Here is a 19840-nt window from a genome sequence, read left to right on the forward strand (position 1 = left end):
GTCATAAGGTGAAAGCACCAATTTGTAAGTCGCTCTGGATAAGAGCGTCTGCTAAATGACTTAAATGTAAATGTAATAATGTCTTTAGAATGTTTAGAGAGAATGTCTAGAATCTCCATGGAATATATCATACCAATGTAGAAGGGAGGACAGAAGCAGGTGTAGTTGCCTACTCCGTCCACACAGGTTGCACCATTCTCACATCCGTGGTCCTCACAGTCATCTACATCCACCTCACAGAACGATCCATGGAAACCCACCAGGCATGAACAACTGGAGAGGGGAAAGACTGGTCAGTGTGTGTTTATGTATGTGTGTGTGTGTGTGTGTGTGTGTGTGTGTGTAGGGGCGCAACTTTGGTTTTAGAACATCATTTAAAAAATGATAATTATCCAGTCAGATGAACATTCCAAACAGCCTACATGACCACTCGGAGGCATCCGCATGGTTCTAAAGCACACCGTTGTCTCTGTATTTAAACTAAATTCAGAGAGAGGGGGGGTGCAATTTACAGAATGTTCTCACCGTCCGTAGCGAAAGTTGTGCCCCTGTGTGTGTGTGTATATGGGTGTGTTCATGTGTGTGTGTATATGGGTGTGTTCATGTGTGTGTATATATGGGTGTGTTCATGTGTGTGTATATATGGGTGTGTTCATGTGTGTGTGTGTATATGGGTGTGTTCATGTGTGTGTGTATATGGGTGTGTTCATGTGTGTGTATATATGGGTGTGTTCATGTGTGTGTGTGTGTATATGGGTGTGTTCATGTGTGTGTGTATATGGGTGTGTTCATGTGTGTGTGTGTATATGGGTGTGTTCATGTGTGTTTATATACGGGTGTGTTCATGTGTGTGTATATATGGGTGTGTTCATGTGTGTGTGTGTGTATATGGGTGTGTTCATGTGTGTGTGTATATGGGTGTGTTCATGTGTGTGTGTGTATAGGGGTGTGTTCATGTGTGTTTATATATGGGTGTGTTCATGTGTGTGTATATATGGGTGTGTTCATGTGTGTGTATAGTGTGGGCCCAGTGTGTGTTCATGTGTGTGTATAGTGTGGGCCCAGTGTGTGTTTGTATATGTGTGTGTATAGTGTGGGCCCAGTGTGTGTTTGTATATGTGTGTGTGTAGTGTGGGCCCAGAGTGTGTTTGTATATGTGTGTGTGTAGTGTGGGCCCAGTGTGTGTTTGTATATGTGTGTGTGTAGTGTGGGCCCAGTGTGTGTTTGTATATGTGTGTGTGTAGTGTGGGCCCAGTGTGTGTATATGTGCTACCTGAATCTCCTTGTCTGTTCATCACTGATGCAGGTTCCTCCATTTGTGCATGGGTTACTGGCACACACATCCACTGGAGTCTCACAGTATTTACCCTGTAAAACACACACACTTTCATTATATCTGTGGATTATATACATTACTATTTTCAATAGGGTATTCTCTACTATAATAACACATTTTATTACTATTTTCAATAGGGTATGCTCTACTATAATAATATATTTTATTACTATTTTCAATAGGGTATTCTCTACTATAATAACACATTTTATTACTATTTTCAATAGGGTATGCTCTACTATAATAATATATTTTATTACTATTTTCAATAGGGTATTCTCTACTATAATAATACATTTTAGAGGATTTTAGAGTGACATAAAAACCACTCCATCCAGTCATATCCTGTTATATTGGATGCAGGTTTATCTCACTGTGTATAACTGGATTAGTTGAATAGATCAGTGTTCTGCTATGATTGGGGACAGTGGTGGGTTCTTACCGTGAAGCCGGGTGCACACACACATGTGTAGAGTTCTACAGGGTCAGACTGACACACACCGTGGTTCTGACAGGGCCCAGACACACATGGACTACACTTAGCCTGGACAGACGTCTCCACTGGACCTGGGGACGGAGAGAAGAACAATTGGAATTTGACTGGGGTCCCTACTGGCTGGTTCCATCTTTCAGGGGTTCCTACTAGCTGGCTCCATCTTTCTGGGGTCCCTACTAGCTGGCTCCATCTTTCTGGGGTTCCTACTAGCTGGCTCCATCTTTCTGGGGTTCCTACTAGCTGGCTCCATCTTTCTGGGGTCCCTACTAACTGGCTCCATCTTTCTGGGGTTCCTACTAGCTGGCTCCATCTTTCTGGGGTCCCTACTAGCTGACTCCATCTTTCTGGGGTCCCTACTAGCTGGCTCCATCTTTCTGGGCTCCCTACTAGCCTGCTCCATCTTTCTGGGGTCCCTACTAGCTGGTTCCATCTTTCTGTGGTCCCTACTAGCTGGTTCCATCTTTCTGGGGTCCCTACTAGCTGGCTCCATCTTTCTGGGGTCCCTACTAGCTGGCTCCATCTTTCTGGGGTCCCTACTAGCTGGTTCCATCTTTCTGGGGTCCCTACTAGCTGGTTCCATCTTTCTGGGGTCCCTACTAGCTGGTTCCATCTTTCTGGGGTCCCTACTAGCTGGTTCCATCTTTCTGGGGTCCCTACTAGCTGGCTCCATCTTTCTGGGGTCCCTACTAGCTGGTTCCATCTTTCTGTGGTCCCTACTAGCTGGTTCCATCTTTCTGGGGTCCCTACTAGCTGGCTCCATCTTTCTGGGGTCCCTACTAGCTGGCTCTATCTTTCTGGGGTCCCTACTAGCTGGTTCCATCTTTCTGGGGTCCCTACTAGCTGGTTCCATCTTTCTGGGGTCCCTACTAGCTGGTTCCATCTTTCTGGGGTCCCTACTAGCTGGTTCCATCTTTCTGGGGTCCCTACTAGCTGGCTCCATCTTTCTGGGGTCCCTACTAGCTGGTTCCATCTTTCTGGGGTCCCTACTAGCTGGTTCCATCTTTCTGGGGTCCCTACTAGCTGACACCATCTTTCTGGGGTCCCTACTAGCTGGTTCCATCTTTCTGGGGTCCCTACTAGCTGACGCCATCTTTCTGGGGTCCCTACAAGCTGGTTCCATCTTTCTGGGGTCCCTACAAGCTGGTTCCATCTTTCTGGGGTCCCTACTAGCTGACGCCATCTTTCTGGGGTCCAATGAAAATAAGAAGAGATTGCCTTTCACTCCTTTTTCTATTGACTCTCTCATTATTGGGTTTTCTTTCCATTCCTCCTCCTGTACCTTTCTATTTTCTCACCCATTCTATCGCCATCTTCTATCCCTTCTTTTACCCATCTCTCTCTCTCCCATCTCTTCCTCTTCACCTTACAAAAGCCAGCCCCCCTCCCTCCTCTCCCTTTCCTCCCTCCCTCCCTCCCTCCCTCTCCCTCCTCTCCCTCCCTCTCCCTCCTCTCCATTCCCTCCCTCCTCCTCCTCTCCCACTCTTACCCAGACATTCAAACTTGGTCTCAGGTGTGGTGAGCAGCAGTTTTCCCTCCATGCCCATTGGTCCGGCACAGCGGGCGATGCCAGGCTCCTTGTACCCACTCTTCACCCAGTCAGACAGCCAGCGCAGATGACAGTCACAGTACAGGGGGTTGGCACCGATTGCCCTGGGGGTTAGAGGTCAAAGATCCGGGTGGAAGGGTTAAGGTCAGTCGCTCAATTAATCAATTAGACTGACAGCCAATTCAGATGAAAGTCAGGTAGACAAGTACAGGCATGCTCTGAATGTGGTGTAATACTTTCAACTACCACAAGAGGGGGGTCCTCTTGCCTCAAATACAGTTAAAGCTGCAATATGTATCTTTTTGGCCATTCTAATTGAAAGCAAGTCTAAGAACCAGGAAATATAAAAGCAATTTCTGCATAGTGCACCTTTAAGTTCCATCACTTTAACATGAGAGACTGAATAGGAAGGGAATCAGAGCATTTCTGTTGAAAGTTGTCATAGGACAGCAACCTGTTCTGGAGGCAGTTCCTCCACATACAACACTATAATTAACCCCTGTAAGGATCTGTATCAAAACAACTAAATGTTTCTATTCAGTGATGTTGAATGTCTGGGAACCTCTGTACCACCGCATGTTACAGTACATCAATGGAACTAGATGTGTTAGTATGTGAGGTAGAGTATTACATTAATAACCCAGGCTAACCTGCTGTATCCCCTGTTTCTCTCTTTACTCTCAACACAAGGTCAACAGACATGGACCTCTGTAGTGACACGATCCCTCCCTCCCTTTCTCTCCTCCATCAATCCTTCTCTCCGACCCTTTTAGCTTGTCCCAGTCAGGTCACGCTTCCTCGAACACACCCACCCACCCACCCACCCACCCACCCACCCACCCACACACCCACACACACACACACACACACACACACCCACACACACACACACACACACACACACACACACACACACACACACACACACACACACACACACACACACACACACACACACACACACACACACACACACACACACACACACACTCCCTCAGTCATGCGTGTCTTTATTGCCAATCCAATACCATGCCCTCTGACTGGGAAAGCACTTGACTCTGACACAGATAGGAGAGGGTGCAGGCGGTCACTGCTAAGCGTGCTGAGCGGGATAATGTGCACACACACGGGACAAATACACACAGGAAACACACACTCACAGATGAGACAGGGAGGCCACATCACTGAAGATCCCCTCCAGTAGTTCAGAGATGTCGTTACCATGAAGAGATCTGGGACAGAGAAACACAAAACATGTTATTATTAAGGCTCTGCGTGTGTGTATGTGCGTGTGTGTAGTATGCGTGTGTGTGTGTGTGTGTGTGTAGTATGCGTGTGTGTGTGTGTGTGTGTAGTATGCGTGTGTAAAGTGTGTGTGTGTGTGTGTGTGTGTAGTATGCGTGTGTGTGTGTGTGTGTGTGTAGTATGCGTGTGTAAAGTGTGTGTGTGTGTGTGTGTGTGTGTGTGTGTGTGTGTGTGTGTAGTATGCGTGTGTGTGTGCGCATGTGTGTGAGAGAGCGGGGAGGGGGGTTCGGCCCTTACAGTAGTCTGAGAGAGCGTAGTCCAGCCAGGGCCAGAGGAGGGATGCAGCGTAGAGAGTTGTAACTCAGGATGCTGGAACACAAGAACACAGTCAGGAGAAGAACACACAGAGACACTTATTACATGATGAACATTCTACACTTCTAATATAACATTCTATGACAGTACACTAGTCTAGATACAGTGTGAGGATGATGAACATTCTACAGTTCTAATATAACATTCTATGACAGTACACTAGTCTAGATACAGTGTGAGGATGATGAACATTCTACAGTTCTAATATAACATTCTATGACAGTACACTAGTCTAGATACAGTGTGAGGATGATGAACATTCTACACTTCTAATATAACATTCTATGACAGTACACTAGTCTAGATACAGTGTGAGGATGATGAACATTCTACAGTTCTAATATAACATTCTATGACAGTACACTAGTCTAGATACACTAGTCTAGATACAGTGTCTAGATACACTAGTCACACTAGTCTAGATACAGTGTGAGGATGAACATTCTACAGTTCTAATATAACATTATATGACAGTACACTAGTCTAGATACAGTGTCTAGATACACTAGTCTAGATACAGTGTGAGGATTATGAACATTCTACAGTTCTAATATAACATTATATGACAGTACACTAGTCTAGATACAGTGTCTAGATACACTAGTCTAGATACAGTGTGAGGATGATGAACATTCTACAGTTCTAATATAACATTATATGACAGTACACTAGTCTAGATACACTAGTCTAGATACACTAGTCTAGATACACTAGTCTAGATACACTAGTCTAGATACAGTGTCTAGATACACTAGTCTAGATACACTAGTCTAGATACAGTGTGAGGATGATGAACATGAGGAGAAGTATTTTCAAGAGAATACATATATTGTTGTTTAACCTTTTTTGTTCTTCAGATAATTGTCTTCTGATTAATTATTGTGTGTTTGTTTTTAGTGTGTGTGTGTGTGTGTGTGTGTGTGTGTGTGTGTGTGTGTGTGTGTGTGTGTGTGTGTGTGTGTGTGTGTGTTTGAGACTCACAGGGTGGTGAGCTGGCTCATATTGGAGAAGGAGGAGTCAGACAGGGAGCTGATTCTGTTGTTACTCAGATCTCTGGAACAGCAAGGGTTAAAAACAACCACTACTTAAACATAATCTTTATGTTAAAAACAACCAACACTTTAGTTATCTACAGTTATCCAGTTAGATCCACATAGTGCCATTCGGAAAGTATTCAGACCCTTTCACTTTTTCCACATTTTGTTACGTTAAAGACATATTCTGAAATTGATTAAATATATATTTTTCCTCAGCAATCTAAAACAATACCCTGTGATGACAAAATGAAAATAGTTTTTAGATTTATTTTCAAATTATTTTATTTTATATATTTTTTAACGTATTTACATAAGTATTCAGACCGTTTGCTATGAGATTCCAAATTGAGCTCAGCTGCATCCTGTTTTCATTGATCATCCTTGAGCTGTTTCTATAGCTTGATTGGAGTCCACCTGTGGTAAATTCAATTGATTGGACATGATTTGGAAAGGCACCTGTCTATATAAGGTCCCACAGTTGACAGTGCATGTCAGAGCAAAAACTAAGCCATGAGGTTGAAAGAATTGTCCGTAGAGCTCTGAGACAGGATTGTTTCAAGGCACAGATCTGGGGGAGGGTACCAAAAAATGTCTGCAGCATTGAAGGTCCCCAAGAAAGAACACAGTGGCCTGCATCATCATTTGGAACCACCAAGAATCTTCCTAGAGCTGGCCGCCCAGCCAAACTGAGCAATCGGGGGAGAAGCGCCTTGGTCAGGGAGGTGACTAAGAACCCGATGGTCACTCTGACAGAGCTCCTCTGTGGAGATGGGAGAACCTTCCAGAAGGACAACCATCTCTGCAGCACTCTACCAAACAGGCCATTATGGTAGAGTGGCCAGACAGAAGCCACTTCTCAGTAAAAGTCACATGAAAGTCAGCTTGGAGTTTTCCAAAAGGCACCTAAAGGACTCTCAGACCATGAGAAACAAGATGCTCTGGTCTGATGAAACCAAGATTGAACTATTTGCCCTGAATGCCAAGTATCACGTCTGGAGGCAACCTGGCACCATCCCTACGGTGAAGCATGGTGGTGGCAGCATCATGCTGTGGGGATGTTTTTCAGCGGCAGGGACTGGGAGACTCTGGAGAGACCTGAAAATAACTGTGCAGCAACGCTCCCCATCCAACCTAACAGCGCTTAAGAGGATCTGTAGAGAGGAATGGGAGAAACTCCCCAAATACATACCCCAAAAGACTGGAGGCTGTAATGGCTGCCAAAGGTGTTTCAACAAAGTACTGAGTAAGGGGTCTGAATACTTATGTAAATTTTATATTTCAGTTTTTTGCTTTGTCATTTTGGGGTATTGTGTCTAGATTGATGAGGGGGGAAAACGATTTAATTAATTTTAAAATAAGGCTGTAACATAACAAAATGTGGAAAAAGTCAAGGGGTCTGAATACTTTCCGAATGCACTGTAGTCTGTGTCCCAATTAGATGGCACCCTATCCCCTTTATAGGGCACTACTTTTGACTAGAGCCTGGGCAATTGTCAAAAGTAGTGCACTACGTAGGGAATGAGGTGGCATCTGAGACGTATTCATCCTGTTAATGCAGTTTAATACCCATCATCAGACACACAGCAGCAACCCTCCTCCTATACACTTCATATCCCATCTCAACAGAATAAAGGCTTTTTGTGTCAAATGGAGGTGTTAAGTGAATAACCCTTAACCCACTCTAGTCTATCAGAGGTAGCTGTGAGCTGGTGGATTGTGGATTGGATAATGCTGTTGTTGACTGGAGTGGAGTCAAGTGCAGAGCAGGCTCCATATCGCCACCTGGTGGTCATGGTTACACATTGGACTGTACAGAAACCACTAGAACAGTTCTGGTCCTAGAGAGCTACATTGTGTACGTGTTTTTGTTCCAGCACAGCTCTAAAACAACCGATTAAGCTAATGAAGGTCTGTTGTGCTGGGTTGTAACAGAAACCTGTACACCTGTAAACCTGGACAACTACAAATACCTGGGTGTCTGGTTGGACTGTAAACCTGGACAACTACAAATACCTGGGTGTCTGGTTGGACTGTAAACCTGGACAACTACAAATACCTGGGTGTCTGGTTAGACTGTAAACCTGGACAACTACAAATACCTGGGTGTCTGGTTAGACTGTAAACCTGGACAACTACAAATACCTGGGTGTCTGGTTGGACTGTAAACCTGGACAACTACAAATACCTGGGTGTCTGGTTGGACTGTAAACCTGGACAACTACAAATACCTGGGTGTCTGGTTGGACTGTAAACCTGGACAACTACAAATACCTGGGTGTCTGGTTAGACTGTAAACCTGGACAACTACAAATACCTGGGTGTCTGGTTGGACTGTAAACCTGGACAACTACAAATACTTGGGTGTCTGGTTAGACTGTAAACCTGGACAACTACAAATACCTGGGTGTCTGGTTAGACTGTAAACCTGGACAACTACAAATGTAAACCTGGGTGTCTGGTTAGACTGTAAACCTGGACAACTACAAATACCTGGGTGTCTGGTTGGACTGTAAACCTGGACAACTACAAATACCTGGGTGTCTGGTTAGACTGTAAACCTGGACAACTACAAATACCTGGGTGTCTGGTTAGACTGTAAACCTGGACAACTACAAATACCTGGGTGTCTGGTTAGACTGTAAACCTGGACAACTACAAATACCTGGGTGTCTGGTTAGACTGTAAACCTGGACAACTACAAATACCTCTGGTTGGACTGTAAACCTGGACAACTAAAATAAACTGTAAACCTGGACAACTACAAATACCTGGGTGTCTGGTTGACTGTAAACAAACCTGGAGACAACCTGGACAACAAAATACCTGGGTGTCTGGTTAGACTGTAAACCTGACCATCCTACTGTAAATCCTACGACTGTAAACCTGGACAACTACAAATACCTGGGTGTCTGGTTGGACTGTAAAATACCTGGACAACTGGACAACTACAAATACCTGGGTGTCTGGTTAGACTGTACAACAAAATACCTGGACAACTACAAATACCTGGGTGTCTGGTTAGACTGTAAACCTGGACAACTGGGTGTCTGGCTGTAAACCTGGAGACTGTAAAAACCTGGACAACTACAAATACAGACTGTAAACCTGGACAACTACAAATACCTGGGTGTCTGGTTAGACTGTAAACCTGGACAACTACAAATACCTGTGTCTGGTTAGACTGTAAACAACTACAAATACCTGGGTGTCTGGTTAGACTGTAAACCTGGACAACTCTACAAATACCTGGGTGTCTGGTTGGACTGTAAACCTGGACAGCTGGGTGCTGGTTACCTGTAAAAACCTGGACAACTACAAATACCTGGGTGTCTGGTTAGACTGTAAACCCTGGACAACTACAAATACCTGGGTGTCTGGTTGGACTGTAAACCTGGACAACTACAAATACCTGGGTGTCTGGTTAGACTGTAAACCTGGACTGTAAACCTGGACTGGAGACTGTAAACTCCAACTACAAATACCTGGGTGTCTGGTTAGACTGTAAACCTGGACAACTACAAATACCTACCTGGGTGTCTGGTTAGACTGTAAACCTGGACAACTACAAATACCTGGGTGTCTGGTTAGACTGTAAACCTGGACAACTACAAATACCTGTCTGGTTAGACTCTGGTTACCTGGGTGTCTGGTTACTGTAAACCTGGACACTACAAATACCTGGGTGTCTGTTTAGACTGTAAACAAATACCCTGGGTGTCTGGTTAGACTGTAAACCTGGACAACTGGACAAATACCTGGGTGTCTGGTTGACTGTAAACCTGGACAACTACAAATACCTGGGTGTCTGGTTAGTGTAAACTGGACAACTTGGGTGTCTGGTTAGACTGTAAACCTGGACAACTACAAATACCTGGGTGTCTGGTTGGTAAACTGTAAACCTGGACAACTACAAATACCTGGTGTCTGGTAATGTGGGTGTCTGGTTAGAATTAACTTTGGACACTATGGGTGTCTGGTTTAGACTGTAAACCTGGACAACTACAAATACCTGGGTGTCTGGTTAAACTCACTGTATAATACCTGGGTGTCTGGTTACTGTAACTGTATGTTGGTTTAAACAATACCTGGGTGTCTGGTTAGTGGACAACTAAAATACCTGGGTGTCTGGTTAGACTGCTTTGCTGGACAATACCTGGGTGTCTGGTTAGACTGTAAACCTGGACAACTACAAATACCTGGGTGTCTGGTTAGACTGTAAACCTGGACAACTACAAATACCTGGGTGTCTGGTTAGACTGTAAACCTGGACAACTACAAATACCTGGGTGTCTGGTTAGACTGTAAACCTGGACAACAAATACCTGGTGTCTGGTTGACTGTAAACCTGGACAACACAAATACCTGGGTGTCTGGTTGACTGTAAACCTGGACAGTAAACCTGGGTGACAACTCTAACAAAAATACCTGGGTGTCTGGTTGGGTAAACCTGGACAACTCTGGTTAGAAATGGACCTGGGTGTCTGGTTAGACAACTACAAACCTGTAAACCTGACAACTACAAATACCTGGGTGTCTGGTTAGACTGTAAACCTGGACAACTACAAATACCTGGGTGTCTGGTTAGTACTGTAAACAAATACCTGGGTGTCTGGTTAGACTGACACACTACAAATACCTGGGTGTCTGGTTAGACTGTAAACCTGGACAACTACAAATACCTGGGTGTCTGGTTAGACTGTAAACCTGGACAACTACAAATACCTGGGTGTCTGGTTAGACTGTAAACCTGGACAACTACAAATACCTGGGTGTCTGGTTAGACTGTAAACTCTCCTTCCAGACTCACATTAAGCATCTCCAATCCAAAATTAAATCTAGAATCGGCTTCCTATTTTGCAACAAAGTATCCTTCACTCATGCTGCCAAACATACCCTCGTAAAACTGACCATCCTACCGATCCTCGACTTTGACGATGTCATTTACAAAATAGCCTTCAACACTCTACTCAACAAATTGGATGCAGTCTATCACAGTGCCATCCGTATTGTCACCAAATCCCCATATACTACCCAGCACTGCGACCTGTATGCTCTCGTTGGCTGGCCCTAGCTTCATACTCGTCGCCAAACCCACTGGCTCCAGGTCATCTACAAGTCTGCTAGGTAAAGCCCCGCCTTATCTCAGCTCACTGGTCGCCATAGCAGCACCCACCCGTAGCACGCACTCCAGCAGGTATATCTGACTGGTCACCCCCAAAGCCAATTCCTCCTTTGGTCGTCTTTCCTTCCAGTTCTCTGCTGCCAATGACTGGAACGAACTGCAAAAATCATTGAAGCTGGAGACTCATATCTCCCTCGCTAGCTTTAAGCACCAGCTGTCAGAGCAGCTCACAGATCACTACACCTGTACATAGCCCATCTGTAAATAGCCCATCCAACTACCTCATCCCCACTGTATTTATTTATTTATCTTGCTCCTTTGCACCCCAATATCTCTACATGCACATTCATCTCTGCACATCTACCATTCCAGTGTTTAATTGCAATTACTTTGCCACTATGGCCTGTTTATTGCCTTACCTCCCTTATCCTACCTCATTTAAACTCACTGTATATATACTTTTTCTACTGTATTATTGACTGTATGTTGGTTTATTCAATATTTCTGTGTTGTTGTTTGTGTCGCACTGCTTTGCTTTATCTTGGCCAGGTCGCAGTTGTAAATGAGAACTTGTTCTCAACTAGCTACCTGGTTAAATAAAGGTGAAATATAATGAATAAAACACTCTGTAGGGACCAGGACCATGGTTGGTGACCTCTAGGGCACAGTACACCTTTGTAAAGTACAGTATCAGTGAGAGGATCAGTAACACAGTAATGGGGACCTAAGCCCAGGAACACCACTGACCATGCAGTAACAGACACAGTAACAGACAGTAATGATTAACTCACAACAGACACACTAACAGACAGTAATTGTTAAATCACAACAGACACACTAACAGACAGTAATGGTTAACTGACAACAGACACACTAACAGACAGTAATGGTTAAATCACAACAGACACACTAACAGACAGTAATGGTTAACTGACAACAGACACACTAACAGACAGTAATGGTTAAATCACAACAGACACACTAACAGACAGTAATGGTTAAATCACAACAGACCCACTAACAGACAGTAATGGTTAACTGACAACAGACACACTAACAGACAACAGACAAATGGTTAAATCACAACAGACACACTAACCGACAGTAATGGTTAAATCACAACAGACACACTAACAGACAGTAATGGTTAAATCACAACAGACCCACTAACAGACAGTAATGGTTAACTGACAACAGACACACTAACAGACAGTAATGGTTAAATCACAACAGACACACTAACAGACAGTAATGGTTAAATCACAACAGACACACTAACAGACAGTAATGGTTAAATCACAACAGACCCACTAACAGACAGTAATGGTTAACTGACAACAGACACACTAACAGACAGTAATGGTTAAATCACAACAGACACACTAACAGACAGTAATGGTTAAATCACAACAGACACTAATGGACAGTAATGGTTAAGTCACAACAGACTGTAATGGTTAAATCACAACAGACTGTAATGGTTAAATCACAACAGACAGTAATGGTTAACTCACAACAGACAGTAATGGTTAACTCACAACAGACAGTAATGGTTAACTCACAACAGACACACTAACAGACAGTAATGGTTAAATCACAACAGACAGTAATGGTTAACTCACAACAGACAGTAATGGTTAACTCACAACAGACACACTAACAGACAGTAATGGTTAAATCACAACAGACGCACTAACAGACAGTAATGGTTAAATCACAACAGACAGTAATGGTTAACTCACAACAGACAGTAATGGTTAACTCACAACAGACACACTAACAGACAGTAATGGTTAAATCACAACAGACGCACTAACAGACAGTAATGGTTAAATCACAACAGTCACACTAACAGACAGTAATGGTTAACTCACACCAGCTGCAGGTGTTTGAAGGTGGACAGTTCCCTGGGCACCATGCTGAACTGGTTCCCATCCAGATACCTGAGAGGAGGAGGAGGAGGAGGAGACTGTGGTTAAACAAAGTAACTAAGTTATACAAGCTATTAGTCAGTAAGCCTTGTCCTAGCCAGAACAGACTATAGGGTTATACCTACCTATTAGTCAGTAAGCCTTGTCCTAGCCAGAACAGACTACAGGGTTGCAGATCTCTAAGCCCTAACCCCAAGTACCCTTCCCTTTGTTTCCTGACCCCTGACCTCTAACCACAGTCTGTGACTTACAGTTCAGTGATGTTGCGGGGCAACCCCTTGGGCAGGGCCTGGAGGTGTTTGTTACTACAGCGGACCACCGTCTCTGTACAGGTACACTCACTGGGACACTGAGGACGAGCTACACAGCTACTCTCCTCCAATACTGCACCTGGGAGAGAAGGGAGACTACTTTAAATATTTTGAAATGTAATATACTTCTATCACTTTCGATCAATGAAATTATAAAATCTCTATGTGTCCTTGTGTGTGATGTGTGTTTCTGCGTGAGTCCGTGCGTGTGTGTGTGTGTGTGTGTGTGTGTGAGTCCGTGCGTGTGTGTGTGTGTGTGTGCGTCGTACCGTCGTCGCAGCGGAAGTCTGGTGCTGCTACGTCCTGTAGTGGGATCTCTCTGAGGAAGGAGGGGCTCTGGCAGCGAGGGTTCCCCGTTACGATTCGTCTAGAACGAAGCCACGCCCCCAACCACGCCAGACGACAGTCACAGTTAAACGGGTTGGCCAACAGGTTCCTGAGGGAGGGAGGAAGAGAGAGGTGGGGTTAAGAGAGAGAGGTGGTGGGAGAGGGAGAGGTGGGGGGAGAGAGAGAGGTGGAGGTTAGAGAGAGGTGGGGTTAAGAGAGAGAGGTGGGGTTAAGAGAGAGAGGTGGGGGGAGAGAGAGAGGTGGAGGTTAGAGAGAGGTGGGGTTAAGAGAGAGAGGTGGGGGGAGAGAGAGAGGTGGGGGGAAATAGGGGGAGAGAAAGAGAGCGAGAGTGTGAGAGATAAAGAGAGGCGGTCAGCCTACAACAGAGTTCTTAAACTTTTCAAGGATGATTTGTGAATGTGTGTATGTGTGTCTTACAGTGTAGAGAGGTTGGGCAGTGTGTCGAAGGCCCCAGGCATTATGGTGTGGAGCTGGTTGTCATAGAGAGACAACAGGCGGACGTTGGTCAGACCAGTGAAGCTGCCGTTATGGATACAGCTGATACGGTTGTTCCTCAACATCCTACAACACACAGAGAGACACTGTAGTCATTGGCGAAGACAGCATTTTATATTGATGACGACAATTATCCTTCAAGACTTTTGGGTTGACCAGTTTCATTATTGCAATAATTAAATCGATATTAAATAAAGATGATTGTTTGAAGAAATGACAAAATCTCACTCAGTATGAATTTCCACGGCAAATAGCAATAAGGCACATCGGGGGTTTGTGGTATATGGCCAATATACCACAGCTAAGGATTGTATCCAGGCACCCTGCAGTGCGTTGTGCTTAAGAACAGCCCTTAGCTGTGCTATATTTGGCCATATACCACACCTCCTCAGGCCTTATTACCTAAATAATTGATGATAATAATTATGATTAAGATGAAAATGGTGACTATGAAAACGATGATGATCATGATGATGATCATGATAATGGTGATGATGATAATGGTGTTAATGACGATGGCAATGGTAATTATAATAATTGTAATGATAATGATGATAATTACAATGATAATGCTGTTGATGATGATATGCTGCAGTAGTTTATGTGTTGGGGGGCTAGGGTCAGTCTGTTATATCTGGAGTATTTCTCATGTCTTATCTGGTGTCCTGTGTGAATTTAAGTATGCTCCCTCTAATTCCCTCTCTCTTTCTCTTCTCTCGGACCTGAGCCCTAGGACCATGCCTCAGGACTACCTGGCCTGATGACTCCTTGCTGTCCCCAGTCCACCTGGTTGTGGTGCTGATCCTGTTTCAACTGTTCTACATCTGCATTCCTTGCTGTTTGGTGTTTTAGGTTGGGTTTCTGTATAGCACTTTGTGACATCGGCTGATGTAAAAAGGGCTTTATAAATACATTTGATTGATTGATGATAATAATGATCATGATGCTGATAATAATGATGAAGGTGCTAACTCACAGCATGCGGACGCCGCCCATGCCCCTGAACATGGTCCCTCTGACAGAGTCCAGGTGATTGGCTGTCAGGTGGAGCTCCATGACAGACCCCGCCCCCTCAAACACTCCGTCCTCGATCTCTGAGATCTTGTTGTTGCTAAGGTTACTGAAAAACACGGATTATGCTTGTTACAAACAACAAACCAATGGTCAACTGAATTATCCAATAACATACAAGACAAGTGGCCTTTTATGGTTACTAATGAATAGATATGAATTCCTTTTAGAAATATTATGCCTTGTTACACCTCATCAGTAGTTACAGTATGTTTAATAATTATATTATTATTATTATTCAAATGTTTATGAATAAATGTGATGAACTAATACCCCCCAAAAATCTAAAACTTCAGAAGTAAATTGAGAGAGCGTACATTTTCTTGAGCTGAGAGAGGGTCTTGAAGACGCCGGTGGCTTCCAGCACTGAGATGTCATTGTTGTTGAGACGCCTGAGACAGGAGGAGAAAACTGTCAGAGAACAGACAGAAAGCAGCAATAGATGACAGTATACTGTGTGTGTGTCCTTACAGCTCGGTGGTAGAGGCAGGTAGGTGTTGGGGGAACTTGGTGAGACGGAGGTTAGAGCAGTCCACTACGTTGGCTTCACAGCGACACTTAGCAGGACACACTGGCTTACTGTTACACTCATTATTCAGACGGGTGTCTTCTGTACCTGGACACATTCACCACACACAGAACACACTGTATTATCACATACAACACACTGTATTATCACATACAACACACTGTATTATCACACAGAACACACTGTATTATCACATAGAACACACTGTATTATCACATACAACACACTGTATTATCACATACAACACACTGTATTATCACACAGAACACACTGTATTATCACATAGAACACACTGTATTATCACATACAACACACTGTATTATCACAACCAACACACTGTATTATCACACAGAACACACTGTATTATCACATAGAACACACTGTATTATCACATACAACACACTGTATTATCAGGTACAACACACTGTATTATCACATACAACACACTGTATTATCACAAACAACACACTGTATTATCACATAGAACACACACACTGTATTATCACATACAACACACTGTATTATCACACAGAACACACTGTATTATCACATACAACACACTGTATTATCACATAGAACACACAGTATTATCACATACAACACACTGTATTATCACATAGAACACACTGTATTATCACATACAACACATTGTATTATCACATACAACACACTGTATTATTACATACAACACACTGTATTATCACATACAACACACTGTATTATCACATAGAACACACTGTATTATCACATACAACACATTGTATTATCACATAGAACACACTGTATTATCACATAGAACACACTGTATTATCACATACAACACACTGTATTATCACATACAACACACTGTATTATCACACAGAACACACTGTATTATCACATACAACACACTGTATTATCACATACAACACACTGTATTATCACACAGAACACACTGTATTATCACATACAACACACTGTATTATCACATACAACACACTGTATTATCACACAGAACACACTGTATTATCACATACAACACACTGTATTATCACATACAACACACTGTATTATCACACAGAACACACTGTATTATCACATACAACACACTGTATTATCACATACAACACACTGTATTATCACATACAACACACTGTATTATCACATACAACACACTGTATTATCACATACAACACACTGTATTATCACATAGAACACACTGTATTATCACATAGAACACACTGTATTATCACATAGAACACACTGTATTATCACACAGAACAAACTGTATTATCACATAGAACACACTGTATTATCACATAGAACACACTGTATTATCACACAGAACACACTGTATTATCACATACAACACACTGTATTATCACATACAACACACTGTATTATCACATACAACACACTGCATTATCACATAGAACACACTGTATTATCACACAGAACACACTGTATTATCACAAACAACACACTGTATTATCACATAGAACACACAGTATTATCACATACAACACACTGTATTATCACATAGAACACACTGTATTATCACATACAACACATTGTATTATCACATACAACACACTGTATTATCACATAGAACTCACCGTATGATCACATAGAACATACCGTATATCACATAGAACACACTGTATTATCACATAGAACTCACCGTATGATCACATAGAACATACCGTATATCACATAGAACACACTGTATTATCACATAGAACTCACCGTATGATCACATAGAACATACCGTATATCACATAGAACACACTGTATTATCACATAGAACTCACCGTATGATCACATAGAACTCACCGTATGATCACATAGAACATACCGTATATCACATAGAACTCACCGTATTATCACACAGAACACACTGTTTACATACCACCACAGACTGAGGCTGGCTCTAAGACAGCATTGAATGAGCTGTATTCTGTCATAAGCAAACAAGAAAACGTTCACCCAGAGGCGGCACTTCTAGTAGCTGGGGACTTTAATGCAGGGAAACTTAAATCCGTTTTACCAAATTTCTACCAGCATGTTAAATGTGCAACCAGAGGGGGAAAAATACTCTGGCCCACCTTTACTCCACACACAAAGACGCGTAAAAGCTCTACCTCGCCCTCCATTTGGCAAATCTGACCATAATTATATCCTCCTGATTCCTGCTTAAAAGCAAAAATTAAAGCAGGAAACACCAGTGAAAAAGGTGATCAGATGAAGCAGATGCTAAGCTACATGACTGTTTTTCTAGCACAGACTGGAATATGTTCTGGGATTCCTCAGATGGCATTGAGGAGTACATCACATCAGTCATTGGCATCAACAATAAGTGCATCGATGATGTCGTCCCCACAGTGACCGTACGTACATACCCCAACCAGAAGCCATGGATTACAGGCAACATCTGCACTGAGCTAAAGGCTAGAGCTGCCGCTTTCAAGGAGCAGGACTCTAACCCGGAAGCTTATAAGAAATCCCACTATGCCCTCCGTCGAACCATCAAACAGGCAAAGTATCAATACAGGACTAAGATCGAATCATACTACACCGGCTCTGAAGCTCGTCGGATGTGGCAGGGTTTGCAAAACATTACAGACTGCAAAGGGAAGCACAGCCGAGAGCTGCCCAGTCACACAAGCCTACCAGACGAGCTAAACTACTTCTAAGCTTGCTTCAAGGCAAATAACACTGAAACATGCATGACAGCACCAGCTGTTCCAGAAGACTGTGTGATCACTCTCTCCACAGCCGATGTGAGTAAGACCTTTAAACAGGTCAATATTCACAAGGCCGCAGGGCCAGACGGATTACCAGGACGTGTACTGCGAGCATGCGCTGATCAACTGGCACGTGTCTTCATTGACATGTTCAACCTCTCCCTGTCTGAGTCTGTAATACCAACATGTTTCAAGCAGACCACCATAGTGCCTGTGCCCAAGAACACTAAGGTAACCTGCCTAAATGACTTCCAACCTGTAGCACTGACGTCTAGCCATGAAGTGCTTTGAAAGGCTGGTCATGGCTCACATCAACACCATTATCCCAGAAACTCTAGACCCATTACAATTGGCATACCGCACCAACAGATCTACAGATTATGCCATTTCTATTGCACTCCACACTGCCCTTTCCCACCTGGACAAAAGGAACACCTATGTGAGAATGCTATTCATTGACTACAGCTCAACGTTCAACACCATAGTGCCATCAAAGCTCATCACTAAGCTAAGGACCCTGGGACTAAACACCTCCTTCTGCAACTGGATCCTGGACTTCCTGACGGGCCGCCCCAAGGTGGTAAGGGTGGGTAACAACACATCCACCACGCTGATCCTCAACACAGGGACCCCTCAGGAGTGTGTGCTCAGTCCCCTCCTGTACTCCCTGTTCACTCATGACTGCACTGCCAGGCACAGCTCCAACACCATTATTAAGTTTGCCGATGACACAACAGTGGTAGGACTGATCACCGACAACGACGAGACCGCCAATAGGGAGGAGGTCAGAGACCTGGCCGTGTGGTGCCAGGACAACAACCTTTCCCTCAATGTGATCAAGGCAAAGGAGATGATTGTGGACTACAGGAAAAAGAGGACCGAAAGCATCCTGACTGGTTGCATCACTGCCTGGTATGGCAACTGCTCAGCCTCCAACCGCAAGGCACTACAGAGGGTAGTGCAAACGGCCAAGTACATCACTGGAGCCAAGCTTCCTGCCATCCAGGACCTCTTTACCAGGCGGTGTCAGAGGAAGGCTCTAAAAATTGTCAAAGACTCCAGCCCCCCCAGTCATAGGCTGTTCCCTTTGCTACCGCACAGCAAGCGCTACCAGAGCACCAAATCTTGGACCAAGAAGCTTCTAAACAGCTTCTACCCCCAAGCCATAAGACTCCTGAACATCTAATCAAATGGCTACCCAGACTATTTGCATTGCCCCCCCCACCCCCCCTTTACACCGCTGCTACTCTCTGTTATCATCTGTGCATAGTCACG

At 43.7% G+C, this 19840-nt stretch overlaps 1 protein-coding gene across 1 annotated transcript in view; it reads right to left on the minus strand.

The window, feature by feature from the left end:
• The window catches only part of LOC115123579 (slit homolog 1 protein-like), a 96644-nt gene that overhangs the window by 55995 nt on the left and 20809 nt on the right, over positions 1-19840 (minus strand). The window contains exons 13-26 of the mRNA XM_065000681.1: positions 15785-15929; positions 15631-15705; positions 15219-15362; positions 14165-14308; positions 13669-13835; positions 13340-13478; positions 13032-13100; positions 5980-6051; positions 4921-4992; positions 4539-4610; positions 3319-3482; positions 1779-1903; positions 1274-1368; positions 134-273 (exon numbers count right to left, since the gene is read on the minus strand). Of these exons, the coding sequence (XP_064856753.1) occupies positions 134-273; positions 1274-1368; positions 1779-1903; positions 3319-3482; positions 4539-4610; positions 4921-4992; positions 5980-6051; positions 13032-13100; positions 13340-13478; positions 13669-13835; positions 14165-14308; positions 15219-15362; positions 15631-15705; positions 15785-15929 (1623 nt within the window). The remainder of the gene's footprint in view (positions 1-133; positions 274-1273; positions 1369-1778; positions 1904-3318; positions 3483-4538; positions 4611-4920; positions 4993-5979; positions 6052-13031; positions 13101-13339; positions 13479-13668; positions 13836-14164; positions 14309-15218; positions 15363-15630; positions 15706-15784; positions 15930-19840) is intronic.

Source organism: Oncorhynchus nerka, linkage group LG15, assembly GCF_034236695.1.
Source record: "Oncorhynchus nerka isolate Pitt River linkage group LG15, Oner_Uvic_2.0, whole genome shotgun sequence".
NCBI classification, from domain to species: Eukaryota; Metazoa; Chordata; class Actinopteri; order Salmoniformes; family Salmonidae; genus Oncorhynchus; species Oncorhynchus nerka.